The sequence below is a fragment of the Oncorhynchus tshawytscha genome, linkage group LG07, assembly GCF_018296145.1.
Source record: "Oncorhynchus tshawytscha isolate Ot180627B linkage group LG07, Otsh_v2.0, whole genome shotgun sequence".
In the NCBI taxonomy this organism is placed as follows: Eukaryota; Metazoa; Chordata; class Actinopteri; order Salmoniformes; family Salmonidae; genus Oncorhynchus; species Oncorhynchus tshawytscha.
In genome coordinates, this window is record NC_056435.1 from 33,611,217 (window position 1) to 33,634,817 (window position 23,601).

General features: G+C 41.8%; 2 protein-coding genes across 3 annotated transcripts; both read left to right on the top strand.

The window, feature by feature from the left end:
• Positions 1-1,979: 1,979 nt before the first annotated feature.
• Positions 1,980-13,519, top strand: LOC112254403 (protein transport protein Sec61 subunit alpha). The gene is made up of 12 exons (XM_024426969.2): positions 1,980-2,119; positions 4,637-4,704; positions 4,794-4,859; positions 5,062-5,140; positions 7,442-7,573; positions 7,830-7,939; positions 8,301-8,454; positions 9,701-9,861; positions 10,095-10,292; positions 11,996-12,187; positions 12,288-12,364; positions 12,457-13,519. Exons 1-12 carry the CDS (start codon positions 2,113-2,115, stop codon positions 12,641-12,643), a joined length of 1,431 nt encoding a protein of 476 aa, XP_024282737.1. The 5' UTR covers positions 1,980-2,112; the 3' UTR covers positions 12,644-13,519.
• A 296-nt stretch (positions 13,520-13,815) lies between these two features.
• Positions 13,816-22,807, top strand: LOC112254404 (mitochondrial intermembrane space import and assembly protein 40). Of its 2 annotated transcripts, none has more exons than XM_024426971.2 (3): positions 13,816-14,025; positions 16,872-16,970; positions 19,874-22,807. In XM_024426971.2, the coding sequence occupies exons 1-3, from the start codon at positions 14,016-14,018 to the stop codon at positions 20,410-20,412; spliced, it is 648 nt and encodes a 215-aa protein (XP_024282739.1). In that variant the 5' UTR covers positions 13,816-14,015; the 3' UTR covers positions 20,413-22,807. The 2 variants fall into 2 exon arrangements, with proteins under 2 accessions (XP_024282739.1, XP_024282738.1); XM_024426970.2 differs by having other exon boundaries at positions 13,835-14,037.
• Positions 22,808-23,601: the final 794 nt, after the last annotated feature.

Below are 23,601 nucleotides of genomic sequence, written 5' to 3' on the forward strand. Positions count from 1 at the left end.
GGTATTTGTAGTTGTCCACATATTCTATGTCAGAACAGTCCAGAGTAGTGATGCTAGTCGGGCGGGCGGGTGGGTGCGGGCAGCGAACGGTTGAAAAGCATGCATTTGGTTTTACTAGCATTTAAGAGCAGTTGGAGGCCACGGAAGGAGTGTTGTATGGCATCGAAGCTAGTTTGGAGGTTAGTTAACACAGTGTCCAAAGAAGGGCCAGATGTATACAGAATGGTGTCGTCTGCGTAGAGGTGGATCAGGGAATCACCCGCAGCAAGAGAGACATCATTGATATATACAGAGAAAAGAGTCGGCCCGAGAATTTAACCCTGTGGTACCCCCATAGAGACTGCCAGAGGTCCGGACAACAGGCCCTCCAATTTGACACACTGGACTCTGTCTGCGAAGTAGTTGGTGAACCAGGTGAGGCACTCATTTGAGAAACCAAGGCTATTGAGTCTGCCGATAAGAATACTGTGATGGACAGAGTCGAAAGCCTTGGCCAGGTCGATGAAGACGGCTGCACAGTTCTGTCTTTTATCAATGGCGGTTATGATATCGTTTAGTACCTTGAGTGTGGCACTCCAACACTTCCCTACTTAAGTATGTAACCACGGTTATGTGAGCTATATGGATCACTCCAATCCTCTACGGTGCTAGAGGCGCCTCAAAAATGATGTAGAGAATGTGTTGCAGCCATGGGGTCTTTTTATAGGGGCGGACCCCAGCCGTGACACAGGTGTACGAGTGAATCTATAAATCCTCACCGGCTGTATCCCTCTGCCGCGGAGTGATACTAATATATTGGAGTGGTCCATATAGCTCACATAATCGTGGATTACATACGTAACCTTCGTTTGACACACCCACTACTTTCCTTTCGACACACCCACTTTCTCATACTCCGGTCACCATATTGGGATGCAGCTACCCCCTTCTCTGAGAGTCATCTTTCGATAGGTGGTGAGTTTGTTGCTTGGTTTGGGTTTTACACACGATTTCGTGACGATTTTCTTGTGTGGGTGTGTCATGTGTAGAAAAAAGCTGCTATCACAAGCCCCATGTTTTGGAAAAGGGGCAAACTTTATATCGGCAGAAAGAGGTGATTAAGCTGCAGCCACTACAATAGATAAATCAATAGCATAAACACACAGGGAGCTATTCACGGGTGCCTCAATCGACTCTAGGTCTAATAGAGAGACACTTAGTCGTTGTCCAATTTTTTTTTGCACATAATTGATTTACTTAGTCACTTTACCAGTTGCTCACTTTTCTGTGCTTGCATGATTCAATGTCATTCTAGGGCCAACTGAAAGCTGTACAAAAAATAAGATGCAGTGATAAAAATTGTATAATGCTGACCCCTGATGGCAGTAAGTGTTATGTAGAGCATTTTCTGCATTCCCAAATCATTGAAGTCAAATAAACAGTATTTTAATTTGTTCATGATCATGCATTTTAATTTCAGTGAAGGTAAATTAAACTACTGAATGAGCAGTCTCATGTGAAAATGTATAAATTGTAATGACCTAGCAGCAGTTATTCAGTTTTGCATTTACTGCAAGTGTAATATTTCTTGTTTTATCATAATCCAACGCATATTTGAGATGTATCTGTTTTGACTAGATGGGATACATTTTTGTCAGATTTGACTTTTGGCAGCATGTTAGGAGAATTAATTTAGCAGGTTATGAGAATTATGCCGTGTTCAAAAATACTGGGAACTCTGAAATCTCCGACATCAGTCCGTTCAAGACAAATGGGATCTCGAAAAAAAAACTGCTACGACTGGGAAAAATCGTTTTGAACGGTCATCCTAACTCAGAATTCGAAGTCGGAATATCGGACATCTTTCTAAAGCTCCGTCATTCCGACCTGAAAATCAGTGACATGATTTGACCTCGTTTTTTCCCCCTTTTACCAGTTGTATTGAAAGCATCACACGTTTCAAATTCAGACATTCTTGAACGCAGCATTAGAAACCCCAAGATCTGACGTGTAGTAGGAGCTTCATTGATGACGTGTCTTTTCTGTGCAGAGCGGTTCAATGGTGCCACGCAAACTGTGCTGATCCTTCAAGTGGCACCAGTTTAACACAACGAGAATCGGATAAAGGACACCATGGGCAGTGAGTCATTTTTCTAACGTCTGTCGATGTATCTGTGAATTGCATCTTAAATGTATATTTTGAACGTTTAGTTAGTTAGATTGGCTGTGAACGGACATGTATTGTAGCTTGCTACTAGCTAGCCAATGCTAACGTCAGCTGTAATGTTAGGTCGTTAACTCCCTAAAGTTACCGTACATTGGCTAGTTAGCTAGTAGTTATGGTGTTAGTTATTAGCTAACCAGGGTTATACAATCGTTTTACTTATCTATTAACTGTAAAATGAAGAATATTATAACGTTAGTTAACGGAATGGGAAGCTAACGGTAGGAGGCAGCTAACGTTCAATCGCTGCTAACGAGGCTCATGAAATGCCCACAAATTGTTGACTCTTGGCACTTAGTTGGGACATTTCAGATTGCTGTGTGCACCTTCAACATTCGCTAACTAGTTAACCTCTACAGTCTGTGTCATTCTAGGAAATGTTACTAGCTAGCATAGTCTGCTGTAACAGTACCTGTGTGTAGAGATACTGCCGGTTCAAGTCTTTGTAATGACGGTGACATCAGACAAACTGGGTGGTTCGAGCCCTGAATTCTGATTGGTTGAAAGCCGTGGTATATCAGACCGTATGATAACATTTATTTTTGCTACTGTAATTACATTGGTAACCAGTTTATAATAGCAATAATGCACCTCAGGGGTTTGTGATATATGGCCAATATACCACGGCAAAGGGCTGTGTCCTAGCACTCTGCGTTGCGTCGTGCGTAAGAACAGCCCTTAGCCGTGGTATATTGGCCATATACCACACCCCCTTGGGCCTTATTGCTTAATGACGATTTTGCTGCTAGCTTGCTAACATTGTTTTGAATAAACCACATTGGCATTCCCAATAAATGTCAATTTATTTGAAGAACTATGGTTAGCTGTCCAGCTACAGTAGAGGTTGACTGATTTTAACGCCAATACCGATTATTGGAGAACCAAAAATATACATTTTAAAATCAGCCGATTTTAATCTGTTTGTGTGTAATAATGAAAATTACAACTACTGAATGAACACTTATTTTATCTTAATATAATACATAAAAAAGTCTTAAATAAATAATGAAACATGTTCAATTTGGTTTAAATAATGCAAAAACCGTGTTGGAGAAGAAAGTAAAAGTGCCATAAATGTGCCAAAAAAAATTAAAAGCTAATGTTTAAGTTCCTTGCTCAGAACATGAGAACATATGAAAGCTGGTGGTTCCTTTTAACATGAGTCTTCAATATTCTCAGTTAAGAAGTTTTAGGTTGTAGTTATTATAGCAATTATAGGACTATTTCTCTCTATACCATTGGTATTTCATATACCTTTGACTATTGGATGTTCTTATAGGCACTATAGTATTGCCAGCCTAATCTCGGAAGTTGATAGGCTTGAAGTCAAAAACAGTGCTTGTGCTTCAAGCATTGCGAAGAGCTGCTGGCAAACGCAGGAAAGTGCTGTTTGAATGATTGTTTACTAGCCTGCTGCTGACTACCACTGCTCAGTCAGACTGGTCTATCAAATTATAGACTTAATTATAATATAATGAACACACAAATGAGCCTTAGGTCATTTAATATGGTCAAATCTGGCAAATGAATTAGTCTGTTAGGAAGAAATGGTCTTCACACAGTTCACAATGAGCCAAACTGCTGCATAAATTCTGACAATGCTTGCACAGAACCCAAGAGAAGTGACAATTTCCATAGTTAATATATCCTGCCAACATTAATTTATTTTACCTAAATATGCAGGTTAAAAAAAATATATACTTGTGTATTGATTTTTAAGAAAGGCATTGATGTTTATGGTTAGGTACATTGGTGCAATGACAGTGCTTTTTTTTTGGCAAATGCGCTTGTTAAATTATCACCTGTTTGGCGAAGTAGGCTATGATTCAATGATAAATTAACAGGCACCGCATTAATTATTTGCAAAGCAGAACAAGCTACCGGTAGTTAAACCAGTAATATCATCAACCATGTGTAGTTAACTAGTGATTATGATAAGATTGATTGTTTTTTAGAAGATAAATTTAAAGCTAGCTAGCAACTTACCTTAGCTCCTTTCTGCACTCATGTAACAGGTGTAATCAGCTGTAACCGGTGTCCAAAAAATGCAGATTACCGATTTTTATGAAAATTTGAAATTGGCCCTAATTAATCAGTCGACCTCTAGTACTGTATTTCTATTGCCTCTGTTAATCTTTTTGCATAATCAGCCTAGCTATAGGCCCACTAGTTTGTTCCCACATATAAAGCTAGTTAACTCACTGGATTGATTACCTTACTGGATTGATTACCTTACTTAGCTAACTAGCTAGTTAGTAGCTTATTGATGATGTCTGTAAATGTGAGTGGAGCCTAATTTTTCCATGCATGGGAGTGATGACGTTTCATCCTGATAAAGTGTAACTATCTTGCACTGGTTAGGACAAGACTTATTTTACTGTGCATGTAGTCCCCCCCAAAGAAACTAACCAACCTCGTGTTTTTTTTTTTCAGTCAAATTTTTGGAAGTCATAAAGCCGTTTTGTGCGGTCTTACCCGAGATTCAGAAACCAGAGAGAAAGGTATAGTATACCGCAATCTCTCCTCACTAGTTCTTCAACAATCTTAGCTCTAGTGATGATTCTAAAACCTCCCTCTTTTACCTATACAGATTCAGTTCAGAGAAAAAGTACTATGGACTGCCATCACTCTCTTCATCTTCCTGGTGTGCTGCCAGGTTAGTATCTGCTGAACATCTGTCTCTGTAATTCTATATATTGTATGGTTCTTGCAGAGAAGCCCTGCCTGTCTTTGGTCTTATTATCACTAGCTGACAATATGGTTAAGGCCACAGGTAATGATGACTCAATGAGTCTAGTTTTAGCTCTTGTGGGTACAGTGTATTGGGTTCATTCTTTCTTTGTCTCCTGTCCTCCTAGATTCCCCTCTTTGGCATCATGTCCTCAGACTCTGCAGATCCCTTCTACTGGATGAGAGTAATCCTGGCTTCCAACAGAGGTGAGAAACGAACAGTCTGGTTCTACTTAGTTTGAATGCTTGCCTGTGTCTTTAATCATCAGTCCATAGGGAGGAAGACAAGTTTGAACTGTGCATCCCTAGTAACAGATTTGGCCCTGCCCACAAAGGGTTTAATTATTTTATTTTTTAAAGTAATCTCTCATTGAAATGCATCAACTTTAGTGCTGTGTTAAATGGCTTAAATATAATATTTTTAAATAACCAAGTGTTCTATCTATAACCGAGTTGATGCCTGATATATGATGTGTAAAGCCAGCAAGTAATTATTTCAAGCTACAATGCCAAGGTGGTAAAATGCTAATTCAATGCAATAACTGCATGCACGCTGGTGTTCCGTGCCATTGTAAAAACCTGGGTCCATAGTGAGAGTGGGAACATTATCATAGTTTTTGCTTTGCTTCTTCTCCACTGCAGTGTATTTCTGGAGGTTAGGACTGGAAATATATCGTGCTGGTTGGATAGTCAGCCAGTCATGATATTGGCTGCTAAGTAGCTACAGTTACTACTAGTAGCTAGCTAATAGAAGAGAATACTAAAAAGAATGTTTGTCAAGTGTCATGACTGCATGTTATGTATACCTGTGTGTGCGTTTTGAACATGACAACTTTCAAACAACCCAAAGATGGTACACTATCTAGTTGGCTAACTATTTTCGAATTAGGCATTAGTTTCATAACCCAATCTAGCGAAGTTTGCAAGCTAGCTTTATCTGGCCTGCATAATATTTTCTGCCTTGTTTGTCGATCTTTAATGCTACCTAACAATACAGTACCAACCTGCCTAGCTGCCCATCCAACCAGCTAGTAATAGGCAGCTAGCTAATAGTGCCTTTTCATTTCTGTTTGATTTTTTAAAAAATAATGGATTTTGGTATTTAATAATTATTTTTTTTAATCACAATGCATTATGAAATTACATTAAATGTTTTTTTTCTTCATGTTAAATTTCTAATCCAAAAATAATTAACATTCAATTGCCAAAACATTTAAAATATGTGATTCTCTCAGGTCCACATTGGATAGACATCAATAGGAAATTACTATAAAATATTTCAGATGTGTATATTACTTTGTTTTTATTTGACTTTGTTTTTAATTCCTTAGTCATCTCATCTCTGCTCAGGCAGTAGCATCCAAACAGCTCTGTGCTCCCCAAATACTGTACTGTCTTTAGTCATCCTATTTAGCTAGGCTAGCCTGCTCAAGCATGCTGCAGAGCTGTCTGAGAATCCCTTTACTAGTTCTTCAAAGTAAATGAAGTAGGAAGTATCTCCATCCCTCTGTGTACATTCCTCTCTCATGAGGTCTGTGTGAAACTAACTGAACATAGTTAAGTGTATGTGTTCTTGTGCTGAACTAGGTTGAATATTTGCTTTATGGAAACTACAGCTTCCTTCAGCCCAGCGCGCCACATTTTTCTTGATGTGATTTCTCATGATTTGATTTCTCTGTAGAGAAATGGTGCGTTGGGCTCACCAAAACCCTCAACTAAATGGATTTCAAGTAATTGAACAGCTGTCGGTCAATTAGTTGTTTATTAACCAAAAGAGGAAATGTCGGTGACTCACTCAGCACTACTAAATACTTATAGTACAGAAAATACCTTCAAGTCTAAGTTGGATATTAGAAGTGCTGTACTTACTAAATAATATATTGTACTGCCAGTTAAGATCGCATGAATATGATCTTAACCAATAAATATTGCATGTTAACTTTAAACAAAACACAGCTTTACCCTTCCTGGTTGTTGCTAAGCTAAACAATGGGCTCACAGCATTGACATAGCGGTCTAACGCACTGGATCTCAGTGCTTGAGGCGTCACTACAGACATCCTGGTTCGAATCCAGGCTGTATCACAACCGGCCGTGATTGGGAGTCCCATAGGGCGGCGCACAATTGGCCCAGTGGTGTCTGGGTTTGACCGGTGTAGGCAGTCATTGTAAATAAGAATTTGTTCTGAACTGACATGCCTAGTTAAATAAACAAATATTGACACTTGGCTCTCTTCATTTATTAACGACTCTCAATCTTGGCTACTGATTATGTTAGAGGCATCTATATTACACCTTCACTGTTTGGTTCCCACCTCTTACATGGATAAATAATTATTCCCTGTGATGTTATCCGGTCTCATCTCTTTTGACAAGCAGTCTTTGCAAAAGCTGACATTCTTTAGCTGATATCAGCGTATTCAGAGCTTTGCCTTTGTTAGAATCCCCTTTTCCATTACAACAGTGTTGGTTCATAATAATGGTTGACTGATCCTCCACCATTCTACAGGTACTCTGATGGAGCTGGGTATCTCACCCATTGTTACCTCTGGTCTCATCATGCAGCTGCTGGCTGGAGCCAAGATCATTGAGGTTGGAGACACCCCCAAGGACAGAGCACTCTTCAATGGAGCACAGAAATGTAAGTCCACCCTCTAATCATCTTGCACAGAAGAAGTATTTACCAAGGAATGGGATTCATCATAATACATTGAATTATGGTTATATAGCCACCTGGCAACTGTTCTGATTTGTGGGCTTGTATATGACGGGTATTAGAATAAGGGTCTCTAGCCTGTCATAAGGCTGGGGTGTATTCAGTATCCCGTTGCCAAGTGTTTTTCCCCTCACAACAGTCCAAGGATATTGAATGCAACCATCTTCCTTTTTCTCTGCAGTGTTTGGCATGATCATCACCATTGGGCAGGCCATTGTTTACGTGATGACTGGGATGTACGGAGACCCCTCAGAGATGGGTGCTGGGATCTGCCTGCTCATCATCATTCAGGTTAGTTAGACCCCTCCCCAGTTCATATAAACAGTTCACTAATTGTACCCTTTAGGTACAGAGACCTAACTTTCACAACTAAAACCCTTTGGCAGCCATTTCTTTAATCTGTCAATCAGCCATGCTCAACTGTCTGCTCTGCTTTCATCTGCCTGGTCAGAGCATTGGGCCAGTAACTGAAAGGTCGCTGGTTCGAATCCCTGTGCCGGAAAGATGGAATAATCTGCCGTTCTGCAAGGCAGTTAGCCCACAACTGCTTCCCGGGTGCCGCACCTCTCCCATTTCATTTGAATGCATTCAGTTGTGCTGACTCGGTATACCCTTTCCCTTCCCTTATTTAAGTTCTCTCCTTCTTCCCCAGCTGTTTGTGGCAGGTCTGATTGTGCTGCTGCTGGATGAGCTGCTGCAGAAGGGCTATGGTTTAGGCTCTGGTATCTCCCTGTTCATTGCCACCAACATCTGTGAGACCATCGTCTGGAAGGCCTTCAGTCCCACTACTGTCAACACTGGGAGAGGTAGGTAGCACTAAGGCTAGTATACATATGACCAAAAGTAGGTGGACACGTGCTCGTCGAACATCTCATTCCAAAGTCATGGGCATTAGTATGGAGTTGGTCCCCCCCCCTTTCTGCTATAACAGCCTCCACTCAGCCACAAGAGCAGTAGTGAGGTTGGGCGATTAGGCCTGGCTCGCAGTCGGTGTTCCAATTCATCCCAAAGGTGTTCTATGGGGTTGAGGTCAGGGCTTTGTGCAGGCCAGTCATGTTCTTCCTCGCCGATCTCAACCATTTCTGTATGGACCTCACTTTGTGAACGGGGTCATTGTCATGCTGAACCAGGAAAGGGCCTTCCCCAAACTGTTGCCACAAAGTTGGAAGCACAAAATCATCTAGAATGTCATTGTATGTTGTAGCATTGAGTTCCAGTGAAGGGACATAAGGGGCCTAGCCCGACCCATGAAAAACAGCCCCAGACCATTTATTCTTCCTCCAACAAACTTTAGTTGGCACTATGCATTGGGGCAGGTAGCGCTCCCCTGGCATCCACCAAACCCAGATTCATCCGTCGGACTGCCAGATGGTGAAGTATGATTCATCACTCCAGAGAACGCATTTCCACTGCTCCAGACTCCAATGGCGGTGAGCTTTACACCACTCCAGCCAATGCTTGGCATTGTGCATGATGATCTTAGGTTTGTGTGTGGCTGCTCAGCTATGGAAACTAATTTCATTAAGCTCCCGATGAACAGTTCTTGTGCTGACGTGGCTTCCAAAGGCAGTTTGGAACTTAGTAGTGAGTGTTGCAACCGAGGACAGACAATTTTTATGCGCGTCAGCATTCGGTGGTCCTGTTCTTTGAGCTTGTGTGGCCTACCACTTCGGCTGTGCTCCTAGAAATTTTTACTTCACAATAACAGCACTTACAGTTGACCTGGGTAGATCTAGCAGGGCAGAAATTTGACGAACTGACTTGTTGAAAAGGTGGCATCCTATGACGGTGCCATGTTGAAAGTCAATAAGCGCTTAAGTACAGGTCAATCTACTGCCAATGTTTGTCTTTGGAGATTGCATGGCTGTGTGCTCAATTTTTATACCTGTCAGCAATGGGTGTGGCTGAAATAGCCGAAAACACTCATTTCAAGGGGTGTCCACATACTTTTGTGTAACTAGTGTATGTGTATTTACAATGTGCTCTTGTTCTTCAGTCAGGGTTGTTCCCCCTGCTGTGGTTAGTTAGGTAACCTTGTCTCTTGTGTCTCAGGAACGGAGTTTGAAGGTGCCGTCATTGCACTGTTCCACCTGTTGGCCACCCGCACAGACAAGGTGCGCGCCCTGAGAGAGGCCTTCTACCGCCAGAACCTGCCTAACCTCTTGAACCTCATCGCCACAGTCTTCGTCTTTGCTGTCGTCATATACTTCCAGGTCAGTGGACAGACAACCCGTTTTATAGCCTATCGTCTTGACTGTCATTTAATTGGTTTTACAAATGGCTTTCAATTCATTGCTTACGTGACCATTGGCTCTGTTGACAATGTGAACATAAATGTTCAGACCAAAAAGCTGCATGCATAGAATAATTGAAGACGAACTTTGAATACCATTGGATTTCCGTGGTTGTTTTTGAAAGGTCTTGAACACTTCTCGCCTCCTTCCAGGGCTTCAGGGTGGACTTGCCCATCAAGTCTGCCCGTTACCGTGGTCAGTACAACACCTATCCCATCAAGCTCTTCTACACCTCCAACATTCCCATCATCCTCCAATCTGCCCTTGTGTCCAACCTGTACGTCATCTCTCAGATGCTCTCCACACGATTCAGTGGCAACTTTCTGGTTAACCTGCTGGGCACCTGGTCTGTAAGTACCTGTCCGCAATGACCTTTGAGTGTCGCTTCTGTGTTCATTACACAGAGGTGGAGACATGCCTCACCCATGTTCATTACACCAGTACTATTTAAAAATGTACAGCCACTTATTTCTTTCTCATCACATTTAACCTTCATGAGGTTAAAACCAATACTGAATAATTCTGTGTGACTGTAGACAATGAAGAGTCTGTTTGATGCCATAGTGGTGGTTATGATCACATGTTTTGGACTACTATGACAGCACACTGGTAGTGTTGACCGATTTAGACATTTCTTTCAGCAGTCCTGTGTAAGAGAGCTAGCCATAGGAAGGTTTTAAGAGGGCTCAGACTAACATTTACCCCTGGTCGCACTCCCATGGGATATGCATAACCATGGTAGCAATTGAAAGGGAACAGTTTGGAGATTATTGGAAAATTGATTATGTGCATTTTAATCTGAAAATACTCCTGATACATTCAGTAACATAAGAATATTCCTGGAAAATGTAGGGTAGAACGTAAGACCAAAAGACCAATCTCTTAAGTGGCCACACCTCTCCAAATTGTGCACAGTTCCTAAGTAATTTCAATGCCCTTTTATTACTCAAGAATCTTCAACTAGTAAGGTGCTTTTGAGCTCACCTAGCTGTGTTGTTGAGGAACTACAGCAAGCACAACCCTGCATCCCCACCATCACACAATCTAAACAATCCATTTTATAAATCGCATAATGGGTGAGATGTGCATCACATGATATTTCAGTGTTAGACTTTCACAATGAAATTCAAGGAAAGTACCATCATTTTGATACACATAGAAAGGAGTCATGATTGGTGGGCACAGTTTTCTTTCTGAGCTCTGTAGAGATAAATCAGATAAAGCCTGAGCTGTACGACATGGTTTCCAACAGGCCAATATTCCACATACTTTAGTGCAAAAAACTTGGTAATTTAACTACAATGAACATACAGTAGTCCATTCTGCGCATACTTGTCCGGTCTGTTTCTTTTACGCCTGCTATGTAAAAGAGACAGAAATGCATAATCGAGAGTGATAGCGCGCTAAGCATCTGCTCTCTTGACCTGAAAATACATGATCTAAGTGATTGATAGTTGGTATTCAACAGTCATAAAAGTATACCTTAGTGATTTATCAAAGTAAATCAATATCTAAGTCGTTCTTCAGACTGCATAGGCAGTAGCTCTAGACATGACTTGGGGTGAAATAAAGTAATCAACTAAAACAAATGTAATATACACAATTGAAATATTTTATTGAAGTGATGTGAATAAGTGATGGTTAGTAAGTGATGAGCAGTAACTACCATCATGGGAATTGTATTCAACCCACAGTGCATTTAATGTTTAAAGAAAAGGATCAAAATTGAAACGTATTTTGTTCGGTTTGAGTATTAGACTTCAAATAGAACTAATCGCTCAGCACTACCAAGCAGGAATGCATAATTTAAGCTTTTGATGTGCAGCCTATTCCAGTGATTGTCATAAATTTGGGGGTTGTTTTCTGTTATCCAAGAGAGGTGTTTTGAGTGAGGTTGCAATGTAGAAAACATGTAACTCGCACCGCTAAGTCAAATGGCTGCAAAATGTGACTCAATGGTTGCAGTCTTGAGCCCTGTTTTACTCATAACGGCCCTGATTGGGCTATGCTTACATGGAGAAACTATACTTAATTGATTGTGTTTTTTGTATAGGATACTTCCACTGGAGGACCAGCTCGTGCCTACCCAGTTGGAGGTCTCTGCTACTTCCTCTCTCCCCCGGAGTCCTTTGGTTCTGTTTTGGATGACCCCATCCATGCTGCAATCTACATCGTCTTCATGCTGGGCTCCTGTGCCTTCTTCTCCAAGACATGGATCGAGGTTTCAGGATCCTCGGCCAAAGATGTGAGTCACTTGATGTATTTGCTTCATCTGTTACAGATGCACTTTTACTGTAGGTACACTGAAGTATGTGTGTTAGTTTCTAACTCTGCATGTCTGACAGGTGGCTAAGCAGCTGAAGGAACAGCAGATGGTGATGAGGGGACACAGAGAGACCTCAATGGTGCACGAGCTCAACCGGTAAAAACATACACACCTTTTGGTTGCTGTGTTAAGTGTTAATTGCTGTGTATTTTTCTACACATTTCTAAAATCTTGTGTTCTTTGTGAAGGTACATCCCCACGGCTGCAGCTTTCGGTGGCCTATGCATAGGTGGGCTGTCCGTCATGGCGGACTTTCTGGGCGCCATCGGTTCGGGTACTGGAATTCTATTGGCCGTGACCATCATCTACCAGTACTTTGAGATCTTCGTCAAGGAGCAGAGTGAAATGGGCAGCATGGGAGCGCTGCTATTCTAGAAACACCGCTATTCTAGAAACACCCTCCAACACGCACCACAGACACACAGCCTCCACCCTCTACAAATTACTTTTTATTTTGCATTGTATCTAATGCGCACAAATCAGTACATTCTGCATCTGCGACGCATCCTCTTTCTCAGCTTCTTTGTGTTCCCAGAAGCTCTTGAGGGCTCACGCAGACTGGATCTCACTGGGAAAGAAAGATGGTACTTGACCCAGTGTTCAGCATGGAATTGCGTCTGCTCTGTCCCGTTTTTCAATACCATTTACCCACTCTTCATCTGACCAGCCAGGCTACTCTGCTGATGGTCTTATCTTCTATAGAAGCTTGCTCAAGGAAATTGAAGACTGACTCCATTTTAAAGGAGTCTGTTCTTAAACCAACAAGCACTACACCTGGACATTTTTGGAGAGTGGAAAGAAAGTCATGTCATGTTCATTTCAGGTCATTGTAAGCTGTGCATGGGGTTTGAAGAGCCACATTGGGGTAATGAAAGTATAAATATACTTGTATATGTATCCTTTAAATGGCTCTGGGAATCTCCAACAAGCTTTGTTGGTTTATTTACTTTTTAAAACATTTTAATCATGGGATATATTTGTATTCATGCTGGTCCTATCAATAGCATATGTTAGTACTTTGTCTCTGGGTCCTAAAGGAAAGTGTTTGTGTTGTGGTCTTTTATTCCCAGACAATCTCTGTAGAAACTGCCTAGCTGACGGTGGGTTTGGTAGGAATGGAATGGGGTTTCACTTAGTTTTTTTACTTTCTGTATTGGACATAATTATGAAATTTGACTAGGATTTAATTTTTTAGATCCTCATCCCCCACTGAAAACTGTCAGTGTCCCCCAAATAAAACACTACCATGGATATAGGGCCCATGTCTTTGTTCAGGCCAATATTTTTCAATAAAAGCTAGAAAACATTCTGTGTTGAACCTTCACATGGCATAAGTCACACAACAATATGCATTAAACAAGGTATATCCCAATATTATTGTGGTACATACTGCCAGACAAGTGCAGTACAGGTTTCACTTCTCTTTGGGAGAGTACTGCCAAATAGTCACCTGGTACTGTTGGTAGGAGTTTCCCCGCACCACTGGTCCAGCCTCATTGTTTTTATCCTCATTATGGGGGTTGTGTAATCTGATCCTGGATCTACCTCGAACTGCTGCACAAATCACCAGTGACTGCCCGGATGACGTCATGAGACTGCGTCCAGAAATCGAAGCAAAGAGAGGTCAAAGGAAACGGAAACCGGGCGGTTATTAGTTATATGGCTATGTTCACTGCAGCTAATTGTACAAAAACCGTCGTTGCTTCTGATCTAAGTAGTGGACCAACGGATATCACCACCGTCTGTCATGTCGTACTGTAAGCAAGAGGGTAATAGTGCACCTTAGATTTTCATTCCGCTTGTCCAATGAATGTCATGGAAGGGGCTAGCATGGTAACGTTAGGTATCTAGTTAACTTGCGAAGCAGGTCAGCGGTGCTTGTTCCAGCTTGATTTGTGCAGTAATTTCATGTAGCTTAGTTCCAGTCAGTTATAGGGTTTGAAGAGGTCTATAAATGGGCAATCAAATTCTCAGGATTAATCTGATTTGTAAAGGAAGGCTATTCGTACGAGACGAACACATTAACTTCCACGCTAGCCAGATAACTTCAGGCAGAGCTGTCAAAGCGCTGACCAGAAGATACCGTTACGCTTGTTTACACTAAGGTCAAAACGCGATCATGGTTCCATTTAGTTCTGACTCGAAGTGGCATTCAGCCATTCGCTTTGCCCACGACTACTCTGTGTGTGTGAACTACATGCACGACGCTGTGTTTAAAACTTTATAAACGTCAATCATGGCTTGCAATATGGCTTTCGAAACGTATGGCCATTTACCTTTTTTCAGCAAGAACCAATCCTTCAAATAAAAGATGCACTTACATGCTGACCACTGTTCGCGTTGCGTGAGCAAAATAAATGTACACGTACATGTTATTCAATCATTGCACCCACACTGCTCATGATATTCTGCGTAGCATTTATATAATTTAGTTCTATTTGTGATGTGCTGAAAGTCCCGCCTCCCAGCTCCTCATTGATTTTTAGGAGCATATCCCCACGTGGGTGGTAGTGTTAATGCACCTTACAGTTGGTTGTCGACCACCTGATAAAGTCAGAAGAAGAAGCCTGAAGGAGGAGCGATTACTTGAAACAAACTTTTACCCATTTTATCTGTGGATTCATTGTCAGAGTAAAGGACACTGTTAATATCCCAGGACAAATTAGTTGCAACAGCAAGCAAGCTAGCTAAATTGACATCAATGTTTAATGCTTTTTGACCCGTCCCAAAAATTAATATATTTGGTTCAGAGTTCGTTTTGATATTTCAACTTGCGTGTCCTGATTGCATCTGGTATGTGTGGACAAAATCAACATGCATTTGAAGGTCTGGTCAGCTTGTTAAGGTGTGTTCACACTGCACCTTAGGCTAGGACTAAGAGCGATTTTAGCCTGGGGTTATGTTTCACACTTGCACATTCTAAAGTGGGCTAGGACCAACCTTAGCCCAGGACTAGCTGGCCCTGCTCCGGAGCACTTTTGGGGGTTTTCCAGTGTGAATCAGGGTCAGGAACAACTACTAGAATGTCCAATCAATAAAGCTGCACTGTTATTTTGACAAGTCAATTCATACTATTTAATCCTATTTGAGGACAAAAACCAAATCCATGCAAAAACATTGATTGCTATGCCTAACAAACATGGTTATTATGGCTGGCTGGCTAATGTCTTCTCACTTATCAAACTAAAGCTACAAACACTACAAATGGAACGGCAGCAAACACTTCATTTGTCTGTTTTCATAGACTTTCCATTTACTTTTAAATGGATATATCCATGATAATAATATTGTTGAATGATTCCTACTAGATCAGAAAAGTTGATGCCTCGTTCATGCACACCATTCTCTACAGGGGTGAGAAAGAATTTCAAAATTGAAACATTGTTCGAGGTCAGACAGGCAGATGGCGAAGTTTATACAAACAATCACTGTTGGAAATCAAATGCTAGGCTAGACGCAAGATGAAATAATGTGTTAATAAATGCCGTATTGCTTATAACATTGGTCACATGTTTGTCCGTTAGCCCTGGGCTGTGGAATACCAGTGTGATTCCTTAGCCTAGGGTTAACAAATGCTTGTGTGAACACAGGCTAGGCTAGACTGGCTATGATAGCCCGGGGCTAAGAACAATGCAGTGTGAAAAGGCCTTTTATAGCAATTTTGCACATATCCATACTGCTATGGGTACCTTACACTTACAGACAGATGTGCAGATCATGCTAGATAGTTAAACTTACCTCAATGCAGGGATGGGATATGCCACTGTACTCCAATTTGTACCTTTATCCAAATCCACACTGCTCCGTCAAGAAGATTGAAATACTGCTAGTTTTTTCTGAAAACTGCCCTTTTCATTCTCATGCTCGCTTGCTGTAGCCACCGCAGCCATCTTGGAATGGCTTTGTCAGCCAATCAGCTCCTTTGTTGTTTAACGCATCATGCCATTCCATAATGGCAGCTGTAGCTACTGCTAGCTAGCATGAGGATGAAAAGGGTTTTCAGAGAAAATAGCAGTATTTAAATCTTCTCGATGGAGCAGTGTGGATGAAGGTAAAATTTGAATAGAGTGGCATATCCCATCCCTACATCCGACCCACGTCTCGCGCCGGCTCTACGGTGTCCGAATGTAACCATGATTTGCTTTCCGACCTCAGTGCAGCTCAGTGTAAACAAGTAGGGTCGGTATCTTCTGGCAATCGAAGCGCATGTCATGTCAGGTGACAGTTCAGTTGTTTTTATATCTGGACCCTGCTGGTTAAACATAGTTAGTGGGCATTGATTCAGCGTTCTGTTTACAGAACTCTGGTGAAAAACAGCTGTTGTCGAATTGTAAACTTAGCAGCTATTATGGCCAACATATTAATAGCCAACCACTTGCCTTGATCCAATAGATAAATGCATTTGTGTGTTTATTGGGTCAGTCAGACCATATTAACCATGAATTTGTATAATTGGTCTCCCACTTTGCTTTAATAAAACCAGCCTGGAGACAGGGAAGGGGAAGTGCAATTAGCATGTCATGGTCATAGCAGGGTGCCCATTGTTTCCTTAGAGATCGCATCTTTTCATGCCATCGTCTCACCTGTGTTTTCGCCTTGCCAGGTAAAGATCGCATCATCTTCGTTACCAAGGAAGACCATGAAGCACCTAGCAATGCTGAGCTCATTGCAGATGACCCCAATGACCCCTACGAAGACCAGGGTAAGTGGGCTGTGAATTCATGTCAGGGATGTAGAAGGATTATGAAACACTCAACAGTAGTGTAGTCACTACAAAGATACCAAAGAGGTGAATTCTGAATTTACAACCATGTCAATTAAGTGCATTCGGAAAGTATTTAGACCCCTTGACGTTTTCCACATTTTGTTGTGTTACAGCCTTAATCTAAAATGGATTCAATAAATAAAAATACTCATGAACAGAAATAAGGTATTTCTGTTCTTTATTTTTAATACATTGACAAAAATGTTTGAAAAACAACAGTTTTCACTTTGTCATTATGGGGTATTGTGTGTAGATTACTGAGGATATCTTTTTTGTTCATCCACTTTAGAATAAGGCTGTAACATAACAAAATGTGGAAAAAGTCAAGGGCTCTGAATACTTTCCGAAGGCACTATATATATATGTGTGTGAGTGTGTGTGTGTGTGTGTATGTATAGAGAGAGCTATTACAAATTTAAAACAGAAATACCTTATTTACATAAGTATTCAGACCCTGAAATTGAGCTCAGGGGTATCCTGTTTCCATTGATCATCCTTGAGATGTTTCTACAACTTGATTGGAGTCCACCTGTGGTAAATTCAGTTGATTGCACATGATTTGGAAAGGCACACACCTGTTGTGTCTATATAAGGTCCCACAGTTGACAGTGCATGTCAGAGCTAAAGCCAAGCCATGAGGTCGAAGCAATTGTCTGTAGAGTGCCGAGACAGGATTGTATCTAGGCACAGATCTGGGGAAGGGTACCAAAAAATGTCTACAACGTTGAAGGTCCCCAAGAACACAGTGGCCTCCATCATTCTTAAATGGTGAAGTTTAGAACCACCTAGACTCTTCCTAGAGCTGGCTGCCTGGCCAAACTGAGCAATTGGGGGAGAAGGGCCTTGGTCAGGGAGGTGACCAAGAACCCGATGGTCACTCTGACAGAGCTCCAGAGTTTGACTGTGGAGGTGGGAGTACCTTCCAGAAGGACAACCATCTCTGCATCACTCCACCAATCAGGCCTTTATGGTAGAGTGGCCAGACTCTCAGACCATGAGAAAGAAGATTCTCTGGTATGATGGAACCAAGATTGAACTCTTTGGCCTGAATGCCAAGTGTCACGTCTGGAGGAAACCAGGCACCGCTCATCAGCTGGCCAAAACCATCCCTAAAATGAAGCATGGTAGTATTTTATTAGAATCCCCATTAGCTGTTGCAAAAGCAGTAGCTACTCTTCCTGGGGTCCACACAAAACATAAAACATAATGCTGTCAGGGGTGCGTAACTGGTGGCAGGGAAGTCAAACGCAGGAGAGCAGAACTTGGTAAATAGCCAAGGGAGTCTCAGGATTGAGAGAAAGATGAACGGAGCAAAGTACATAGAGATCCTTGATGAAAACCTGCTCCAAAGCACTCAAGACCTCAGACTGGGGCAAAGGTTCACATTCCAACAGGACAACAACCCTAAGCATACAGCCAAGACAACACAGAAGTATCTTTGGGACAAGTCTCTGAATTTTATTTATTTATTTATTTATTGAAACGTCATTTCACCTTTATTTAACCAGGTAAGCTAGTTGATAACAAGTTCTCATTTACAACTGCGACCTGGCCAAGATAAAGCAAAACAGTGTGAGAAACAACAACAACACAGAGTTACACATGGAATAAACAAGCGTACAGTCAATAACACAATAGAAAAAAAGAAAGTCTATATACAGTGTGTGCAAATGGCGTGAGGAGGTAAGGCAATAAATAGGCCATAGTAGCAAGTAATTACAATTTAGCAAATGAACACTGAAGTGATAGATGTGCAGATGTGCAAGTAGAAATACTGGTGTGCAAAAGAGTAGAAAATAAATAAAAACAATATGGAGATGAGGTAGGTAGATTGGATGGGCTATGTACAGCTGCAGCGATCGGTTAGCTGCTCGGATATCTGATGTTTAAAGTTAGTGAGGGAAATATAAGTCTCCAGCTTCAGCGATTTTTGCAATTCGTTCCAGTCATTGGCAGCAGAGAACTGGAAGGAAAGGCGGCCAAAGGAGCTGTTGACTTTGGGGATGACCAGTGAGCTATATCTGCTGGAGCGCGTGCTACGGGTGGGTGTTGTTATCGTGACCAGTGAGCTGAGATAAGGCGGAGCTTTACCTAGCAAAGACTTATAGATGACCTGGAGCCAGTGGGTTTGGCGACAAATATAACGCGAGGGCCAGCCGATTAGAGCATACAGGTCGCAGTGGTGGGTGATACAGTGGGGCAAAAAAGTATTTAGTCAGCCACCAATTGTGCAAGTTCTCCCACTTAAAAAGATGAGGCCTGTAATTTTCATCATAGGTACACTTCAACTATGACAGACAAAATGGAGAGAAAAAATCCAGAAAATCATATTGTAGGATTTTTTATGAATTTATTTGCAATTGCTTCCAAAAGGTGCTTCAACAAAGTACTGAGTAAAGGGTCCCGAATGCTTATGTAAATGTGATATTTATTTATAATTGTATAAGTTTGCAAAAATGTCTAAAAACCTGTTTTTTTTTCATCATCATGGGGTATTGTGTGTAGATTGATGAGGGGGAAATTTATATTTAATCCATTTTAGAATAAAACTGTAACGTAGCAAAATGTGGAAAAGGTCAAGGGGTCTGAATACTTTCCAAATGCACTGTACATGCCAGCAAGGTGGAAAAACTTGCCGTTCTGCCCTTGAGTAAGGCAGTTAACCCTCAACAGCAATTGCTTTCTGGGCGCCGTTGACGTCTATTAAGGCAGCCCCCTGCACCTCTCTGATTCAGAGGGGTTGGGTTAAATGTGGACGACACATTTTGGTTGAATGCATTCAGTTGTGCAACTGACTAGGTATCCCCCTGCCCTTTCCTCTTATATCCCTATTCCTCTAGGCCTGATTCTGCCTAGTGGGGAGATCAACTGGAACTGTCCATGCCTGGGAGGGATGGCTAGCGGGCCCTGTGGCACACAGTTCAAGGAGGCCTTCTCCTGCTTCCACTACAGCAATGAGGAGGTGAAGGGTTCAGAGTGTATCGACAACTTCCGCGCTATGCAGGAGTGTATGCAGAAGTACCCCGAGCTCTACCCACAGGAGGACGAGAACGAGGGAGTCGCCGCGGGAGGGGCTGATGCTACTACCGTGGGAGGGGCTGATGCTACTGCCGTGGGAGGAGCTGATGCTACTGCCGTGGGAGGGGCTGATGCTACTGCCGTGGGAGGGGCTGATGCTACTGCCGTGGGAGGGGCAGATGCCACTGCGCCTGCGCCTGCTGAGGGCTCTGCCCCTGTTGATTCTACTTCACCTGAGCTGGCAGAGGACTCGTCCTCAGCACCAGTGGCGTCTAGTGACTCAACCCTGTCCTCCCCAACACCTGAGTCTGCCCCGTCATCCGACAATACACCCCCCACAGACAGCCAGGCTGCGAGCTAAAATCACCCACTCTCCACCATCCCCCGGTCTCTCCCTGAAACCACTGCCGTGCACAGACCACTCTCTGGGGAGATCAGCTTTGTCAACTGATGCCTTAGACCTGTTCTCTTGGTTCAACATTCATCACGAGGGAGAATTACTTTTAAAGGGGGCCTAGAACTGCAGAGGTGTTAAGTCTCCTACAGGGAATATGCTGTGAGAAGAGGAGGACAATACAAAAGAAATACACATCTTTTTTCTTATGCTTTTTTATCCAGTGGTTGTTGAGCTACTGATGTTCCTACAGTGGGGAGTTTGTAGAGGAGGACTTGTTCGCTGAAGGGGACTTTAGTTAAAGGTTTCTCATCCAAAACAATTTAGCTGCTTATTATCAAGCTTCAAATCAGATCATTTGTGCCATTCTATGTTAATTCTACACTGGAGGTGTGTAACCTACTATCAATGTTACTGGTCAGACTAGTTTGTGATCACTTGACTTAATGTTAGGCTTGGGCGGTATACCTCATACCAGGGTATTTGGAAATAGTCGGGATGTTTTTTTCAATACTGTTAATAGCATTGAACATTTAAACTATTTATTTGATGTTTTTCAATACATTTTCATATTTGTTGCTAATTTTTAAGTAAATACCCACACAGTCAACTTGTGCAATACTTTAGGAGATAAAGCAGGTTGCGTTCTTCATTTCACCGGTAGTTCTTCATTTCACATAGGTCCCCAGAACAGTTGAGCCAATCACGTTGTTTGTTTGTAAATAGCACAACTGGAGAAAGCGGGAGGAGGTGAGAACAGCTGTGTATTGACGAGTCGCGTTGTATATTGAAAGTCGTGTTTGTTTTTTGCTTCAATAAAGTGATCAGGGAAGTGCAACTATAGTTTTCCTTCAGAAAAAAATACGTTAGTGCAACACATTAGGCAGAAAAAAAGCTTCATTGTAATCAGATGACAAAAGTAGTGCAACGCTATTTGGCTGGCAGTCACACAAGTAAATGAGCTTGCAATGAAAAAGCAAGGTATTTTTTGCAAAAATAATGCATGGCCATCGTGTGCCTGTTTATCATAGAAAGAATGTAGCCAGCTACATTTCCTAATGTTTTGTTTAAAGTTAATATTGGAGTTAATCTTTTACCGAAGAAAAGTAGGCTGGCTACACCGATAAAAGTAGCTTCACATCAGTCAGAGCACTGTCTGCTGATATAATGCCCATTTGTGAATTCTCATCCGAGTGGAGAAGTGCAATTGAAGCACAAATTGAGTCTGATGCAGAGCAGAAATTACATTAAGTATCATTTTACGTCTGCGTTTACAAAACGCTGCAAGATATTTATTTAAAACAATTTAATTCTGCATTAAATTGGCTCCCGAGTGGTGCAGCGGTCTAAGGCACTGCATCTCAGTGCAAGAGGCGTCACTGCAGTCCCTGGTTCGAGTCCAGGCTGCATCACATCCAGCCGTGATTGGGAGTCCCATAGGGTGGTGCATAATTGGGCCAGCGTCGTCCGGGTTTGGCCGGGGCAAGCCGTCATTGTAATTCAAAATGTGTTCTTAACTGACGTGCCTAGTTAAATAAAGGTAACATTATTTAAATTAAAGTGACCCCTAAATTTAACTTGCTAGTTAATCTAAGTAAATTGCTGAATTAATAAAGTGGAGGCATCATATCGTGTTAGCTTTCTGCCGTGTTCTCCCATCTTCTTAGAGCAGGCAGGCCAGTTGCCCTAGTGACTCCAGACAGGCACAATGTGTAGTCTACACATGCTGCTTCAGAGCCAGTACTGTTCTTCCTTCAGACAAGCATGCATCAGAACTTTGTTAATTTGCACAGTGTCTCATGTTCACATTCACTTGTAAATGTCCAAACTCACCAAAAAGAACATTTGGTAGCTCCTAACTATATATGTATAACTTTATGAGCTGTATTGCCTGTTTTTGCAATTCCTTTATTTTCGTTGGTGCCCGTTAGCATATTTAGTCAGCCCCATTGAAATTCGCTATTACCTGTGCTAACTTTGTTAGCATTCTGTTAGACGCCCAATGTTTGTTTGTTTTTGCGCCGCCTTGTGTACGAAGCCTGTAATACCGTATTATCCCGGTATGAGAAAAGGATGGTATGATATGAAAATCTGGATACTGCCCAACCCTACTGCATGTTTGTGTTTAACAGATTATGGTAAGAGATAGGATTAAAGCTTGATTACTCTTGTGTACTAAATTGCTGCTCAAAGATCATGTGACATTTTAAGTTTTGTCAAAAGTCCTGAATGTTGCTGTTGGCATGATGTTTTTCCAACAATCTGTTCTTTGATTTTTACCTCACTATTACTTAATAGATTTTTCCATCCAATGACCACCCTTCATAACCCATATACCTGAATAAAGTGGAAATCCATTGTCTATGCAATAATTTCCTCAAAGGAGATAATTAAACACTGCGTGCCAACTGGGATTTGGTTATGTGTTGCATAATAGTCTCTTGAAAGAGGGAGCTGTTGGAAATGTATTGGTCATTGACAATGACACTAATAATCAGAGGGAGGGCTTTGGAAGATTGGGGCTAAATCCAAACTTGAGATGTGTGTTTTAGGGCTGACACCTTTTAGTCAACTGGTCGATAGGCTGTTGGTCGAGCAGTCGCAAAAATACATTTCTTTATGGCACACGAGAAACCTGTCAGATTCACGCTGGCCTTAGTGGACTAATCCATTGCGAAGGCCACGGGGATGGCTCACCAGTAGTACCTTTACCGTTCTAATCTACAATATTTGTTTGGGTGAAGGTCATTTCTGTTAATGCATTCAATATATTATTGGGGTATTTTACATTTATCATTGTCGGAGTGGATGCGTTATTTGCGGACCGCACAACCTAACCAACGCTTGTGAGGAACGTGTTTTTGGTTTATTTCATTCCATTTACGGAGTTATCAATGTTTGGATTGTCTTTTGTTTGTAGCGCTCCTGTCAATGTTCATTAATGATGCGTGCCAGATTATGCATAGAAGTAGGCCAAGGCTACCTGGTTTGCGCACAAATGTAGACCTATAAATGTGCCCATATGAGGAACTGATACTATTTCTGATTGTCTTAAAAAACCTGTTCCCAACCCTCCTCCTCTTGCTGATGACCTTAGCTCCTGAAGTTGCCGGTAATAGGCTACACCACGGGTCGGCAACCTTTTCAATTTGGAGT